Consider the following 16,655-nt stretch of genomic DNA (forward strand, 5'->3'; position numbering starts at 1 on the left):
TATGTTTTAGCTGTCTCTCTACTGCCATCTAGTGCTTCTTCTTCTAATTCATTCACGGACAAAAAGATCAAGACCCAAATCAAAATTATATATATAGATTTACCTAAAAAGATACTTCACAGATTACATTTATTTCAATTTTTGTTTTCCCCAGATACTGCAACAAGAAAAAAGGAAGATGAAAATGCGATATATGGAAACTTAATATTTTCCTTCTTCAGAAACATAATGAAGAGTACGTTTCACCTCCCTCAGAACTTTCACGTCTTACAAGAAATGGCTTAGGTTTGTACTCGCCATGTAAGGAATTTCTTCAGACAACCTACTTGCTTTCAAATGTGGATTTGTTCCTACCGCCTCCCAAAAACTCTTATATTTAACTTCTTACATATTTGCATATTCCTGCAAAACTAATGTTGAGCAAATATACCTTATATAGACAAGTAAAAATGTATGTATGTATGTGTGTATGTCTGTCTGTATGTATGTATGTATGTGTGTGTGTCTGTGTGTCAGTGTGTGTGTAGATCTGGCCATGCAGGAAATGTCTGATGTGTGTTAATTGAATATGAAGGCACACTGAAATGGAAATTCTTGTTAACAAACTAAGATTTTCCAATTTCAGGCAATATAGAGCATCATCTTCCTGATGAGATATAAAAGTTTGATTAAGATTCTTCTAGTTAAGTAAAATAAGTTGTTGTGTAAGCAGTGCATAATAGGACATCACAATGCAGTTTTCATAGCAGTTTTAAATTATTGCACTAATTATGTATTCATCCAGTATGCAGATCACTTATTGAATTTCATTACGTACTTGTACAATAATTATCTCTCTGATTTCAGGTCCTCCAAAACATGAGCAGCCTGGGACTCAAGACAGATATGGAAGCAAATCATCCATTAATAGGAACTGGACAATTCCTCAGTCAGAGAAGTTTATTACTGAAAGCTACCCAGACGTTCCTTTACACTTAACAGGATTTAGTTTTGCCAAAGCCGAGAAAGGGAGACGTTTGCAGAGCTCGCAAACTGAAACTGCTGCTCAATTACAGGAACAAATTGGGAAAGGAAGAATATTCATAATTCCTCACCGTGACATACCACTACCGATTCAGGTAGAAATCTCACTAATATGTCAAATTGTTCATTGATTAATATGATACTCTCTGTGAAGAAAGAAGAACCTGTCATTATGCTGAATCTTCAGTGAGCATTTATAAAGTACAGTGTGCAGTTGTGCTTCATTGCATGTTAATTACTCTGTCACTCAACTGAATCCACACATTTGTTTTTATGTACGACTGAATATTTAAACACCACAATCCTTTCTACATTTCCTTTTCAAGATGGAGCAGATACACACGGCACAACAAGAGTCAGAATTTAGACCAGAAATTCACAGTCAAGTGCATGCAGAAGTAAGTTATCAGGTATTTATTTCTTATTGTTTGTGATGCTGTTATATTAAAACATTCTGTTAAATGTTAGTAAATGAGGTTCATTACTTATTAAGGACACCACTATTGATTATATTCAGTAGAAAGAGAAATCCTTTATAAAAGAAATAACATTGATATTTTAGTGTTAAAAATGAGTATGATTTGTTTTGTAATTATTTATTCAGTTTTATAGACTATTACTTTACCTGATTTATTAAATAGGGAGTGCAGGCCACATTGTCACAGGAGCCACAAGTAGATAGGCTGGAAAACACAAGAGAACCTCAACCAGAAGTAGAGAGCCAGGTATGTAATTTTGTAAAATTCTTTACTACATTAATCTGTCCATTTATTGAAACTGCTTATGGCAGCATGAGGTACAAGAAGGGAGCAAACCCTAATCAGTATGCCAGTCAGACTCTCCCACAGTCACCAATACCAAACCAGTTTAGAGTTTCTGATAAAACTAAAAATGAGGCACTTGAGATGTCAAAGGAAACAGGAGCTTATTGACAAAATGGAAATACAAAGAATATGTGCAGGTCCGGTAATGGGCTTTGGAGCTCAGTGTTGAGGAAGCACACAAACCTCCGCACCACACTGCTCTTCAGTCTGTAAAGAGATCTGTTACAATCATTGACATTATTTAGTTATGGCAAGTTGCATTGCCTGCAGACATTGTTAGTCCCTGTGTGGATGCATGTTGTCCTCTCACAGTCTATAGACAGTCTGCTAAATCAATCAATCAAATTGGTTTTGTATTTGAATGGCTGAGTAAATGTTTCTGTAATGGACTGGCATCTCATCGACGTCTGTTTTCAGCATTGTTGTCATTACTGCTGGGATAGACAATGGCTACGTGACATGAGAAATAATACTTTAACTTAGTTCTGAAGTATCAGATACAGTAACAGTGTTTCTATACATGCAGTATTACTGTTCATAGCTCAACACTATATATATATATATATGTACACACTATTGGCCAGATGTTTCAGAACACCACCTACGTTTTTTCCAGTTTTTCTTAACACTTAATAAGTTGAAATGCAGACACACCTGCTCAGTTCATATTGTAGTGGTGGAGCCATAGAGCCTGTCTGAGGAGCAGCGGATCAAGACAGAAAACTCAGAATAGGACACTAGTTTATGTCAGTGTTTTTATTTGATATTTTACATATAATTAACCACATTGCTATAAATATATTTGTCAGTTGTGCTCAGGTCAGATTTATCTGGTCACTTATGTGTTCTGTGCATCACTTGAACTTTGTCAATCGTGTTTTTATGCTCTTCATATGCTCTTCTGCTGTTCATTTTATAGATTTTGATTGGTGATGTTGAGAACTTTCTAGGAAGTGCAGAACATGAAAATAGCACATCAGAGGTAAATATCATTTTAAACATATTTTAAGAGTATAATATTCGTGGACTCTTACTGATGCATGTATTATTTTATCTTCAATTAGTTTTATTTAAACTAAAGTTAATTAATCCCTAAATAAATTAACATTTTCCAATCACTTGCTTTTGCAGTTGAGATTATCCAGACTGCATGAAGAGTCAAATGTCCCAAGTCCTCCAGAATCTCCTTTTGCTGATATAAACACTGATACTCCAACGGTAAATATTTAATGTTTTAAACATTCAGAATTTAGAGCAAATTATTTAATAGGAGGAGAGCAGAAATATGTGTGAATGTCTAGAGAAACAGGAAGGACTCTGGAAAACGAGGTGTGTGCTTGTGAACTTATTTTGTTAGCCTTACAGATTTTATCGTTATTATTTTTATTTTTGTTTTTGTCAGGTTCAGATTAAAGTATCTCAATTGGATGAAAAACGACTCCATCTTGACAGAAGTAAGATTTACTCAGGTAATTCAGTCACCTTCATGCATAAATCTAGCCAAACTATTATAATTTACAAATTAAGTTCTGTACATTGGACTACATTTTTAGAAAAGGAAATGCATCTCTTTGATTTCTAGAAATTACAGCCAACAGTCAATTAAGCCTCAAATTTGGTCAAAACAACCCTTCACATAATTGTGATGTCTGAAGGTCCTTACTTTTGCTCCAACACTTTCTCTTAAGAATCAGTCCATTGACAATTCAAGGGGTCACGTTTGTATTTTCCAGCCAGACATCCTCTTTTTCTGTCCCTCCTATAGACTCAGAAATGTCTGTCGCTCTCACATTTTGATCAGCCCCTCACATTTCATACTACTCTATATGTTCCACAGTTCATTTGTTTCACTTTCTTTATAAAAACATGTTGTATTTTATGAGGTTTTTCAGAGCTTGAAGGATTAATAGAGGAAGAAATCATTATCGAAATAAACAGGGAAACATGAATGACGTGCAGCGAATTTATGGAACAACAGAACTCCTCAACAGAAAGCTTCAGGTGTGTTTTATTGGAGAAGAAGGGCAGGATTTGGGCGGATTAACCAAAGATCTTTTTTCTTGTTTTTGGAACTGTGCCTTCACTGAGTGGTTTAAGGGTGAGGATGCTCTTGTACCTTGTATACCTCTCTATCGTTATCATAAAGCACAAGAAATCTTTACAGTTACATGAAGAGTATTGTCTCCTATGTGTCAGCTAAATAGATGAATACCTCCAAGATTCTGTAGGTCAGCATTGCTTTCTATTGTATTTAATACCTCCACCATTCACAGTAACGTTCTTAGAGATGACTTTCTGCTTCATGTAACTGCTTCAGAAAGAATCCTCCTAAAAAGCAATGAACCACTTTGAAACATTAAGAGACTTTGACAAACAAGAGCTCTTAACATTTTGTTTCTGTAAATGGCATGCATAGTATCTCAACACCTATAAATCTTAAGGATCAGATCATTCTTATCACACACAATGAACTAATAATTAAACCAGGGTTCCTCAATAATTTTATACACAGCAAAATCCAAAGTGTTAAATTCAGACCTACAGAGTTCATTGTAACACTTCTTCAGAGTTTATTTAGGTCCACACCAAATCGAGTTCAATGTACGCTTTGTGTCGTGTTATATTGTTTGACACTTTCAGGTATTGAAATCAACACTGTAAGAGTTAATTTATAACACCAGAAGTGTGGTGAACATCTACTTGGTGTAAACTAAATTCTCAAGACACTCTGCTGGTATTAAAAAGTAACTCTTAAGGTGTTGATTTCAACACATGCCAAGTGTGGAGTGGCAATATGTTTACACTCAATGACTGTTAGGATATCCTATTATTTGAGATGCCATATGAAGTTGGCTGTGTCTGCGTGGGTTTCCTCCTGGAACTTCAGTTTCCTCCCACAGTCCAAAGACATGCAGGTGAAGTGCATTGGTGATTCTAAATTGTCTCTGGTGTGTGTGTGTGTCTGTGTGTGTGTGTGTCTGTGTGTGTGTGTGTGTGTGTTTGCATTGCTATCTGAATGGGGACATACGCCTGACTGCACACCAACACAGTGAGGACCTCTGACCAAGTGGGGACCAAAAATGAGGTCCCCATAATTCTGCCCATTATAATTAATGCAAAATTGCTTCCTAAGGTGTGTACCATCAAAATCTACCATGACCCCAAAATTCATATTTCAATGAGTAAAATTTGTGTGTGTGTTTTGCCGCTGGATGCTCACAGTGTGTAAAACCCCCTACAGACACTTTGCGGTACTGCAGTGTGTTTTGGGGCTGGATGCTCACAGTTTTTAAAACCCCCTACAGACACTTTGCAGTACTGCAGGGTTAAGCACACTTTTGGTCACATGGCAGCAACACCGGATGTTCCCATTAGGTGCGTGCATATGGAGGAAAGATTGAAAGCCCGAAAGGATAAATCACAAACTGTTAAAAAAGGTAAACAGTGTTTTAATAAATGTTATGCTAGAGTAAGTAGTTAATCGTTGTTATTATTATTATTAGCCAATGAAGATGACGTTTTTATCTATTTAAAGCTTTGTTTGAATAAAAGTTTGTCAGGGTATGTTGTGTTTGTTGGTTTTTAAGAAGACCCTGCTTGACTATTTTTATATGCCAGCTTTATTATGCATTTAATTTTAAAACACAAATTATGCGTGTTTATATTCGGGAGTTTACATGTATATGTGTACATATATGTGTATATATACATAGAGAAAGAGAGAGAGAGACATATGTTGAAAATGAGAAGACAACGAATAAATCCGGAAAGCGAGGCTATTCGGTATGTGAGGTCATCTTCGGACAAATGCGGTTTGGAAATTAAATGTATCAGTTCAGAGAAAGGTAAGTTGTTTATAACCAATTTATTTTCTTAAATTATTAACATCGCATTTATATTAGCGAAGCACGTTTCACATACTCGGTCGTTCGCAGGACGTGGAGTTTTGCGGTGGATGCATTGGAAAAGGGTGACTTTGTGGCCGAGTACCGCGGTCAACTAATAAACGGAGCTGAAAGCGAGAGGAGGAGGCGAGTGTACCATCCTGCCGCTGCTGTCTTTCTTTTCGACTTTAAATGGAATAGGAAAAGCTGGTGGTGAGCTGTATTTATTTTTCAAATTTATGGTGAAAGTGTACTACGGTCTGTTCCGAAGTTAATATTGCAATAGTTAACAAAACGTCAGAATGAAAGTAAACGGCAGAAAAAAGTAATACTACCAGACAGTATAATCAGGTTTCCCTGTCTCCGAATAAAAAATAAATGCTTAATAAAATACTTTATGATATATACAACAAATTTGCTTTAACATAAAAAAACCGGTATAATAATGACCTGATCGCGTACGTGTAATGCAGATATGCTGTCTGAAGTGGCGGGACTCCTGGAGAAGCAGCTCCGAGATCCGCGTTCTCAGACACCGCAGTTAGTAAGCACTTTATTTAATGGAATCAGCCACCTGCTTCGACTCTCTGTCCGCCCTTCTCTGCCTTAGAGGCAGTTCATATGCCCACTGTCCACCTGCCCTGTGAGACACGGTAGCGGCCGCACACTCGGGCAGATGGACTGTAGCAGCCTGGAAACGTGTCTGAAGTGCTTCAAGTGCTCTGTCTGCAACATAGCGATCGCGGAGCTGCTTTTATGTCAGTTTCTCAAGGTAGTCCTTTCCACGTAAGTGAGGAGCTTGCCCTCTCAGGCTCAGACCCAGATGTGCTACACGATTATTTCCACGGAACACTACTCATTCTAATACATGAGGCAAATTGGCTGTGTGTAATCTTTATGTATGTATTTAAACTGCACTGCTGTTACAGCATTGATGGAGCCAAAGATGATGGCTCTGTTGGAAGAATGATAAATGACAACCACAAAAGTCCAAACTGCAAAATCAAGAAACTGGCAGTAGATGGAATGCCACACCTCTGCCTGTTTGCTTTAAGAGATATTCTTCCTGGTGAAGAAATCACATACAGCTATGGAGATGGACCATGGCCTTGGAGAAAACAGGTAAGAACTGTAGTCTTTATTTATGTATTTAGGATTAGTTTAGGTTGTTGTCACCTGTGAAGTAATTATTTTTGTGTTTGTATGCAGGGAAAAGAAAAAGCCACTATTGTGTCATCACCATTACAGACAAATGACAAGGTAACTAAATCTACATTATTAATCTATACAGGCATTTTATTTTAATAAATTAAGACAGTTTTTCCCAAACTCGGTCCTGGGGACCCCCGTGGCTGCAGCTTCTGTTTTAATTAAACTCCTGGACTAATTAAGTGAACTGATATTTCCCAAGTTCTGTGTTTAGGGAACAATACAGAAATTAGAAAAATAAGTTTGCTAAAAAAAAATATTAAAATGTACCAAGCAGTTATATAGGAATAATGTATTTTTTCTTTTTAACAGTGTTTTCATCGTGATTTTCATTCTACTTTTCCAGGTGTTCTAATTGTTTTATTTATCCACTATTTAATAATTATACTAATTAGTAGGTCTGACTTTAAAGTAGTTGCAGCCTTTGATTATTCCGTGTTGTTTGCCTGGGTGTCTGCTCTGCTCATTTTAAATTGTCATTATTAAGATACAACGAAGGAGGAAAAACTGCACAGATAAAGGGCAAAGTATAATGAAATCAACAAAAGAGAGTTAAGCATTTAAATATATCATAAAAGCAGAAATATTTTTAAATGTAAAAATCATGCTGCTTTGCTTTTCGAAATGTCGAATAAAAAAAAAAAATACCAGCTAATTAAATGAGCTCAGTGTTATCACTTATTAGGAGTGTGGTTGGAACAAAACCTGCAGTCACAGGGGGTCCCCAGGGCCGAGTTTGGGAAAAACTGAATTAAGATATTATTAAAGAAGTACCAATAGTACACAGTATACATGCATTGCAATTTGTTACATTGCCTGAGTCTATATACTTTATTGCACTATTTTTAGATAATAAAGCTGTGTGATTGGAAGTGGAAATATATTTTTATATGATAATAAATTTAAGAAACACAAATATAGTGCCACAATTTCAATTAAAGGTATGAAAATGGATGGTGTACACTTAATTATAGGAAACTAAGAGAGGAAAGAATAAATATATGGTAAAATCGTTAATTGCAGACTCATTGTAAAGATTTTCCTAAACAAGAACATATTAGTATTCATTAGCATAATTTTGATATTTGCACTATAAATTTTCAGAAAACATACACAGTGTATGACTTAGTGAAACTTGTTTCCAACTTTTGTAGCACATAAACAATTCTGAATGAAACATGTGACAGAGAGAAAAATTAAGTGCACACACCAAAAGAATAAATGTTGTTTAAAGAGGAAGAAAAAGTATGGCTATCGTTTTGTGATATCATGTAAATCATGCAAAATGTACAACCATCTACAAGACCTAGAAACCCAGAAACTATTCAAGTAACTGAAAAGTTACTTAATTTTTATATGAACAATTTAGGCTTTTTTGAAGTTAAACATATTCATTGTAATAGGCTACTTTTTGGATTATGTAAAATATAAATTAACCCATATGAAATAACATTTCATGTACATACCATATAGTGCATATAGAAATGTGACTACTGCTGATTCAGAGTGCAATTTTTGAATCACAGTATCTTTGAATGAGAATTAGGTATTATAAGGAACGGTCAAGTCCTATCAAAGGTTTACTTTGGGCATTCATACAGTATTTATGACAAAATATATTTTAAAAATCCAACAAAGGTTTTAACATCTTTCATCAAGTGGGAAACCAGTAAGTTCATTTTAGTATTAGAAGTATTATTATTGCATGTAAGACTGGAAAGTGATAACAGCATACCTGCCTTTATTATGCATTTGATCAATATTCTGTTTTTAGGGCACTGGGGAAAGGGATGTTGCCCAAAGCCAGATCTTGGCTCAACAGCCTACACTGGCACAAGTAAAAGGCACTCTTGCTATTGATGAACAGGTACAATTCTTTATAGCCTTAAACGTTTATTATTAGACAAATACTTTACATCACTTAATGGTAAAATGTTATATATTATCCATTTTTTTCACTAATCATTTAATTATTTTTGCCTTCTCAGAACCCTGATGGAAGAGAGAAGACCCTCAGTCATAGCTTAGCTGAAAAGACTTCTGAACCTCAAGAGAAAGAAGCAGTTATTACTAATGAGCAGGTACAGTTTTTTTACTTAATTTGCAAATATAACTAGAAATACACAGTATATATCTTTTAATGGCAAGATGTCTTATTTTGCTTTTAAATTTTAATCTGCTACAGTTTATTTCACAAAGCTGTTTTGTTTAAAAATTATATAGTCATTACACATAAGATCAGTTAACTACATTCCTCACTTGCTTTATGTTCACATGATGAGAGTGATCTGAAATATATCTGAATCCTCACAGGAACTGTGTCATTGTTATGCATTTCTTACTGCCCACCCTACTTCACTGAGGTCCCCCTAATGAAAATGACCTGAAGTATGTGTGAGAGTCCCCATAAGGGCAGTTAGTGAAGATGGGGTTACTTGTGCTACCATCCCCCACTTGCTTTAGGTCTACACAATTGTTGTGACTTGAAATGTGTGTGAGTCCCCACTAGGTTACTTAGTGATGATGGGGTTTCTTGTGCCACTGTCTACCCACTTAGTTTAGGTCCACACAGTGTTTGTGACATGGAATGTGTGTGAGTTCCCACAAGGACAGCGTCTTGTGTTTTAAATCCTAAAATATCTTTTTACTTCACTGAGGTCCCCTTAATGAAAATGACCTGGAATGTATTAGAGTCCCCATAAGGGCAGTTATTGAAGATGGGGTTACTTGTGCTACCATCCCCCACTTGCTTTAGGTCCACACAATGGTTGTGACTTGAAATGTGTGTGAGTCCCCACTAGGTTACTTAGTGATGATGGGGTTTCTTGTGCCACTGTCTACCCACTTAGTTTAGGTCCACACAGTGTTTGTGACATGAAATGTGTGTGAGTTCCCACAAGGACAGCGTCTTGTGTTTTAAATCCTAAAATATCTTTTTACTTCACTGAGGTCCCCTTAATGAAAATGACCTGGAATGTGTGAGAGTCCCCATAAGGGCAGTTATTGAAGATGGGGTTACTTGTGCTACCATCCCCCACTTGCTTTAGGTCCACACAATGGTCGTGATTTGAAATGTGTGTGAGTCCCCACTAGGTTACTTAGTGATGATGGGGTTTCTTGTGCCACTGTCTACCCACTTAGTTTAGGTCCACACAGTGTTTGTGACATGAAATGTGTGTGAGTTCCCACAAGGACAGCGTCTTGTGTTTTAAATCCTAAAATATCTTTTTACTTCACTGAGGTCCCCTTAATGAAAATGACCTGGAATGTGTGAGAGTCCCCATAAGGGCAGTTATTGAAGATGGGGTTACTTGTTCTACCATCCCCCACTTGCTTTAGGTCCACACAATGGTCGTGATTTGAAATGTGTGTGAGTCCCCACTAGGTTACTTAGTGATGATGGGGTTTCTTGTGCCACTGTCTACCCACTTAGTTTAGGTCCACACAGTGTTTGTGACATGGAATGTGTGTGAGTTCCCACAAGGACAGCGTCTTGTGTTTTAAATCCTAAAATATCTTTTTACTTCACTGAGGTCCCCTTAATGAAAATGACCTGGAATGTGTGAAAGTCCCCATAAGGGCAGTTATTGAAGATGGGGTTACTTGTGCTACCATCCCCCACTTGCTTTAGGTCCACACAATGGTTGTGACTTGAAATGTGTGTGAGTCCCCACTAGGTTAGTTAGTGATGATGGGGTTTCTTGTGCCACTGTCCACCCACTTAGTTTAGGTCCACACAGTGTTTGTGACCTGAAATATGTGTCAGACCCCACAAGTATAGCTACATAAAAGATAGATTAACTCCTGCTCACCCCTTACTCTATGTCCCCACAGTGAATGTGAACTGAAGTATATGCAAGTTCTCACTAGGATTGTTGGTGGTGCTTCAGTACTTCTACCTCACTCAAATTCATTTAGGTCGCCATAATAAAAATCAACTGCTATAAATGCTAGTTCTAATAATTATAGTTAATGAAGAAAAGTTGACTCTCCTGTATGTGTTGCACTTATTCTTAAGACCTAATGAACTGTTGTCTTGTCTCCATATTCAATATTCAAGATTTGGCCTGAAAAATGTATTAAGCATAATCTCATTTAATTTACATTATGTACAGCATAATGTAAAATCTGGTATTCTGTTATCCCTGTAATTGCCTATAACGACACTTAACACTTATTTGAGCAGAAAGTATTTGATTGTAACTGGCCTTTGCAAAGTGTAAAAGTAAAAAGCAACAATGATAGCAATAGTAGGAATATTGCTACTATTGCTAATAACAACAGTAATAATACTAACACATCGTAATGTGTGTCAAACGAATATGACACCCAATTATATTTTTACAGACTGAAGACAACAGTGGATCTGACACTGAACCAGTTTCTTTAGAAAAGAGAGAGCTTGACTGTACTGTGCCAAAACTTAAGCGCTCTGACAGTGTTATTGTAAGTTATACCTCAATGGCATAAACTTTATAATTCAATATTTTCACTATAAAAATAACAGTGAGTATTTGATAGTGGGTTTTGAAATATTAAGCAATTGCTCATGTATATACATTATTAATAATAAATATAAAACAAAGCAATCATTAATCAAATAATGTAGTTTTCAACACCTGTTAATCAGTATGCAGTATAGGGATTTGTTTCTAGATGGCTTTCTTATGTTTTTAATAGGTGAGCGAGGAGATGCTTCAAAACTGTTCTGAGTCATCAGATTCCAGTATGAACCACAGCGATGATGACTACATTCCTAAGTCATCAGAAGAGAGTAGTCCAGACTGCAGTAGTGACTGCTTATCAGCACACATGAATGACAAAATAGATAAAGATGAGAAATCCTCTGCGTCATGTTCCACGTGTGATAGAACTGTACCTGATTCCAGTGTTTCAGACTCTGAAATTAAAGAATATGATCCAGTATCTGTAAAGGCAGTTTCTGTAAAAACCGGTGGAAGAAGAGTATATGACAAAAAACATTTTTGCCTTTTCTGTGGTAAGTCCTATGCAAAAATTGCCAGGCATATTGAACAAATTCATCGCAATGAGACTGAAGTTGCTAAAGCTCTCCAGTTTCCAAGAAAATCAAAAGAAAGAAGACTTCAAATAGATCTTCTTCAAACAGAGGCAATTTTGCTCACAATGTGGAAGTTTTAAAATGGGGAAAGGAATGCTCGTACCTCAAGACAACCTAGAAATTGTTTGCCATCTAACGATTTTATGCATTGTTTAAATTGTCAGGGTTTTTATTTAAGAAACAATCTTTGGCGACACATGAAACATTGCAAGCTTAGAAAACATGACCAACCAAAACCTGGAAAAAATAGGGTCCAGTCTTTGTGTGCATTTGCTGAACCTGTGCCTCCTGGTGTTGACAGTGGCCTTTGGAAGCTAATGAGTGAAATGATACAAGACAACATTTCACTTGTAGTCAAGAAGGATCCCTGCATTTTACAAATAGCACGACATCTCTTTAACAGGCTCGGTTCAGACATATCTAAAAATGAATACATTCGTCAGAAGCTTAGAGAGCTTGGTCGTTTGTTGTTATGTGCAAGACAAATAACACCATTGCAAAATATGAGAGACTTCATAATTCCATGTAACTTTCCACATGTAGTAACAGCAGTGAAATGTGTTGCTGGGTACAACCAGGAGAGTGGCACAATGAAAACTCCTTCATTAGCACTGAAGCTTGGCCACAGCCTTCAGAAAATAGCCAATATAGTGGAAGCCCAGGCAATGGTAGAAGGAAATGAAATGATGGAAAAAAATGCTCAAAGCTTCCAAAAATTTATGAAACCCAGTGGAATGAGCTAATTTCATCTGTAGCCCTAAGATGTTTGAGAGAGTCAAAGTGGAATGCACCTCAGCTTTTGCCTTTTACCGAAGATGTGAAAAAAATGCATTTGTATCTTGATGACAAACAAGAAGAAAATTACAAAAATCTTCTAGCTGAGGCCTCTGCAAGAAACTGGGCAAACCTTGCAAAAGTCACTTTAACACAAATTATTTTGTTTAATCGCAGAAGAGAAGGAGAAGTTTCCAGAATGCTTCTAAATACCTTTTTGTTAAGAGATGTATCAGATTTGCATGGAGATGTTGCTCTTGCTCTTTCAGAACTAGAGCAAAAGCTTTGCCATCACTTTATCAGAATTGAAATTAAAGGCAAGCGTGGAAGGAAGGTTCCTATACTGCTGTCCCCAGCAATGCACAGAGCAATGAAGTTGCTTGCAGAAAAAAGAGAAGTATGTGGTGTGCCATGTGACAACAACTATATGTTTGCAAGACCTTCGGCTCTATCTCATTTTCGTGGATCTGATTGTATTCGACTTTTTGCCAAAGAATGTGGAGCAAAAAGTCCTAAAACACTTTCATCAACCAAACTCCGAAAACACGTGGCAACTCTGTCAAAAGTTCTTAACTTGAACGATACAGAATTGGATCAACTGGCTGATTTCCTTGGGCATGACATTAGAGTACACAGGCAATACTATCGTCTCCCAGAAGGCACTTTGCAGTTGGCTAAGATCAGCAAAATTCTCTTAGCTCTTGAAACTGGGCGCCTTGGAGAGTTTAAAGGAAAAAATCTGGAGGATATCACCATTGATCCAACTGGTAATGACCATTTTCTTTCTCTCTATCTGCCTTAGTGTATACATATGCATAGCCAAACTTGGCATACTGCATAGCAAAGACAACAGCTGTAAATGTAAAAATAGTTATGAATTTTGGCAGATGTGTCATGTTTGACATGACAAGGGCACCTCCTCCTTTCCACCTCCACTTTGGGTATACAAAAATGTTCCAAAATGTATGATTTTGAAGTATGCCTCACATGCTGATAATTTAGTGTACTGTAGAAACCCACTTTTTCAATAAAGACAGACATACTCTGAAATTAACCTAATCTAATGGCCCTGGTCCACTTGAAGTGAACAATATTTAGATAGATAGATAGAAATACCAAACTATTCAAACATGAATATGTTCATAATTACATTCCTAACTAGTAGACATCTCTACCAGAATTCCTGAGCCAGTTTTATTTTTGTAAGCATTTACTTTCCTTCTTAGTATTCAAAGTTCAGTTTTGTATTTGACTATCGTGTATAGTGATGTATTTAAAAGTAGCTCCTATTTTTTTCTTTGACTTTTATTAAAAGATCTTTTTTTACTGTAGAAAAAGTAGTGATTGAAAATGAAACATCAGAAAGTGAGGAAGAATTGAGTGATCATGAAGGTGATGCAGGTAAGCTATTGTACATTTTACCTTACTTTGTAAATCCATTGGTGTTAAAGTTTATGGCTTTCTAACTATTTCTAAAATAATTTGACAAAATTTTGTTTAATTGATTAGGTTAAATAATTCTTGAAATTTTGTAACATAATTGGTTATGTTGTGTTTAGAAATGCAAGTAAAGCAGATGAAACGAGCACATGGCGAAGTTCAGGAAACAAAAGTTAACAGTGTTTGCCAAGGTGAGTACACATCAGTGCTACAATAAAGATTATTTTTTTAACTAAGCTATACAGAAGTTTATGTTCTGCTAATTGGAATTTTGTGGTGCAATTTTTAGGTCGTAAACGAGTGAAGAGGACAATGTGGAAAGAAGAAGAAAGAAGAGCAGTGGAAAAACATTTGGCCAAATTTATAAATATATGTAAAGTGCCAGGAAAGAGAGAGTGTGAGGCCTGCATCCAAAATGAACCACAAGCTCTCAAAAATAGAGATTGGCTGGGTGTGAAATTCTATATAAAAAACCGAATTACCTCACTGAAGAGAAAGGTTTAAAACAAGTGTTTCCATTATCAATGCTGTTCATTTAAAGTTTAGTTATGGGAAATAATTTAATCAGTTTACATTAGGTCTTTTCATGGTATTTGAAAGCAACAGTTCCACAAAGCCAGTTACTTGTTTGCTCTTTAATAATTTGTATTTCATACGTTTATATGCACTTACATAAAGATATACACACGGTTATTTACAGGCTATTTCAATCAAGGACAGTGACTCTAACTTGTGTGGTGCCACCAGGAGACTTGGGCCTTGGTAGCTTTACTCAGGGTAGAAAGCACTGGTGTTGGGTTACTGATTTAAAAGAATTACCAGTAGTGAATCAGAGTAATTATTTCATACTGCAAACTTATAATACAGAAAACCTGCAATATTTACTGATTCCGTACACATTAATTTTAAATTAAATTGCTTCTTCATAACATACAATTTGATCACACGTTTACAAATATTGCAGTACTCATTAATTCAGATCAATTACAAATATATTTGAGCAATTACAGCTGAAGCTAAGATGTCTTGAAATAGTGAAATCTAAATATTTCTGGATCAAGCAAGTGTCAAATATCTGAAATGGGAGGTAATTCCAAAACAAATTAGCTTCAAGGTCATCGTGCTGTTTTACACTTAGATTTGGCTTTGTTATGATGACATTGTTTTAGGTTCAGTTATGTATGTTTATTGCATATTTAGTATAATGTGAGCAATGTTCTGGCTGAAAGAATATTGTGAACTTGAGTCTGGGTGCTCAGTTTTAATATTTGTTACTAAGAGGTGATGTAACTCAAATATAATGTGTACAGAAGCCAGTAAATATTGTAATTTTTAATATTCATCAGTTGCTTTTTTGCTTACATTGATAAATGAACGTTTAATTAGATGCTTTGGATTAATGTTTTAATTACTTTTTCATAATTAGTACACTGGAGTTGTCAATGTAGAGATGTTTCACAATGGAATACTGTATGCATGGAAGGCTATTCTTCAAAGCCAAGTAGTAACAGTGAACCTTAGCCAGGATGAAGGTGCATTTTATTTTTCTCATTAAAAAAGGTTAATTTATAAAAGTTTTATTTTATTTATATATATATATATATATATGTGTATATATATATATATATATATATATATATATATATATGTATATATATATATATATATATATATATATATATATATATATATATATATATATATATATATATATATATATATATATATATATATATATATATATATATATATATATATATATATATATATATACACAAAAAGTAACAGATGCTGCAGATGGGCTAGCATCCCAGCCAGGATGGGTGTGGGTCTCCTACCTGATTGGTGAGGCTTGTATGTTTGAGCAGCCTGGAGTAATTTGAATCTTTACTGGGATAGATGATGTTCCATTATCTGGGCAGGAGGCCTTCATGGATGGATGGTGTGGATGGAGGCACACCCTGGCCAGGGTAGTTTCTGCTTCCATTCCAGGTCAGTAGGACTTAGTGGAAGGGTGGAGGAGTCTGTCTCTCAATGCAGTGTGCTACCCCGAAGTCCCAAGTGGATACATCCCTCTTTAGGGCCATCCCATGTGTGCATCTATGGGACTGCTTGGGAGTTGTAGTACCTGATGGGCATCTCTGCTATAATATTGACTGCTGTAAGGATGTTCCGTCTGTAGAATAGGTATGTCCTTCCTGAGTAGCTCTCCATGGCGGCTGCCAAAATCATAGCAGGGCTGCCAATCGGGACTACGATTCTTGGGCAGCCCTACAAGTGCACACGTGGGAGTCCCTACAGATGGATGTCACCACCTGGTGCTAGGGGCACACAGCCCAGAGAGGTAGTCTCCTGTATCCTTCCCTTAAGTCCTCCTGACCGAAAGTGAAGCAGCAACCATCCTGGGCGGAATGTGCGCAC

The 16,655-nt window shown here is 36.2% G+C and overlaps 1 protein-coding gene across 1 annotated transcript; it reads left to right on the forward strand.

The window, feature by feature from the left end:
* The first annotated feature begins 5,801 nt into the window (after positions 1-5,801).
* On the forward strand, positions 5,802-15,766 carry LOC120519975. Its single transcript, XM_039742685.1, has 10 exons — positions 5,802-5,944; positions 6,661-6,853; positions 6,941-6,991; positions 8,715-8,807; positions 8,929-9,021; positions 11,288-11,386; positions 11,621-11,939; positions 14,127-14,195; positions 14,354-14,425; positions 14,524-15,766. Exons 2-10 carry the CDS (start codon positions 6,698-6,700, stop codon positions 14,736-14,738), a joined length of 1,167 nt encoding a protein of 388 aa, XP_039598619.1. The 5' UTR covers positions 5,802-5,944; positions 6,661-6,697; the 3' UTR covers positions 14,739-15,766.
* The last annotated feature ends 889 nt before the right edge of the window (positions 15,767-16,655 follow it).

This window comes from Polypterus senegalus, unplaced genomic scaffold (genome assembly GCF_016835505.1).
Source record: "Polypterus senegalus isolate Bchr_013 unplaced genomic scaffold, ASM1683550v1 scaffold_223, whole genome shotgun sequence".
In the NCBI taxonomy this organism is placed as follows: Eukaryota; Metazoa; Chordata; class Cladistia; order Polypteriformes; family Polypteridae; genus Polypterus; species Polypterus senegalus.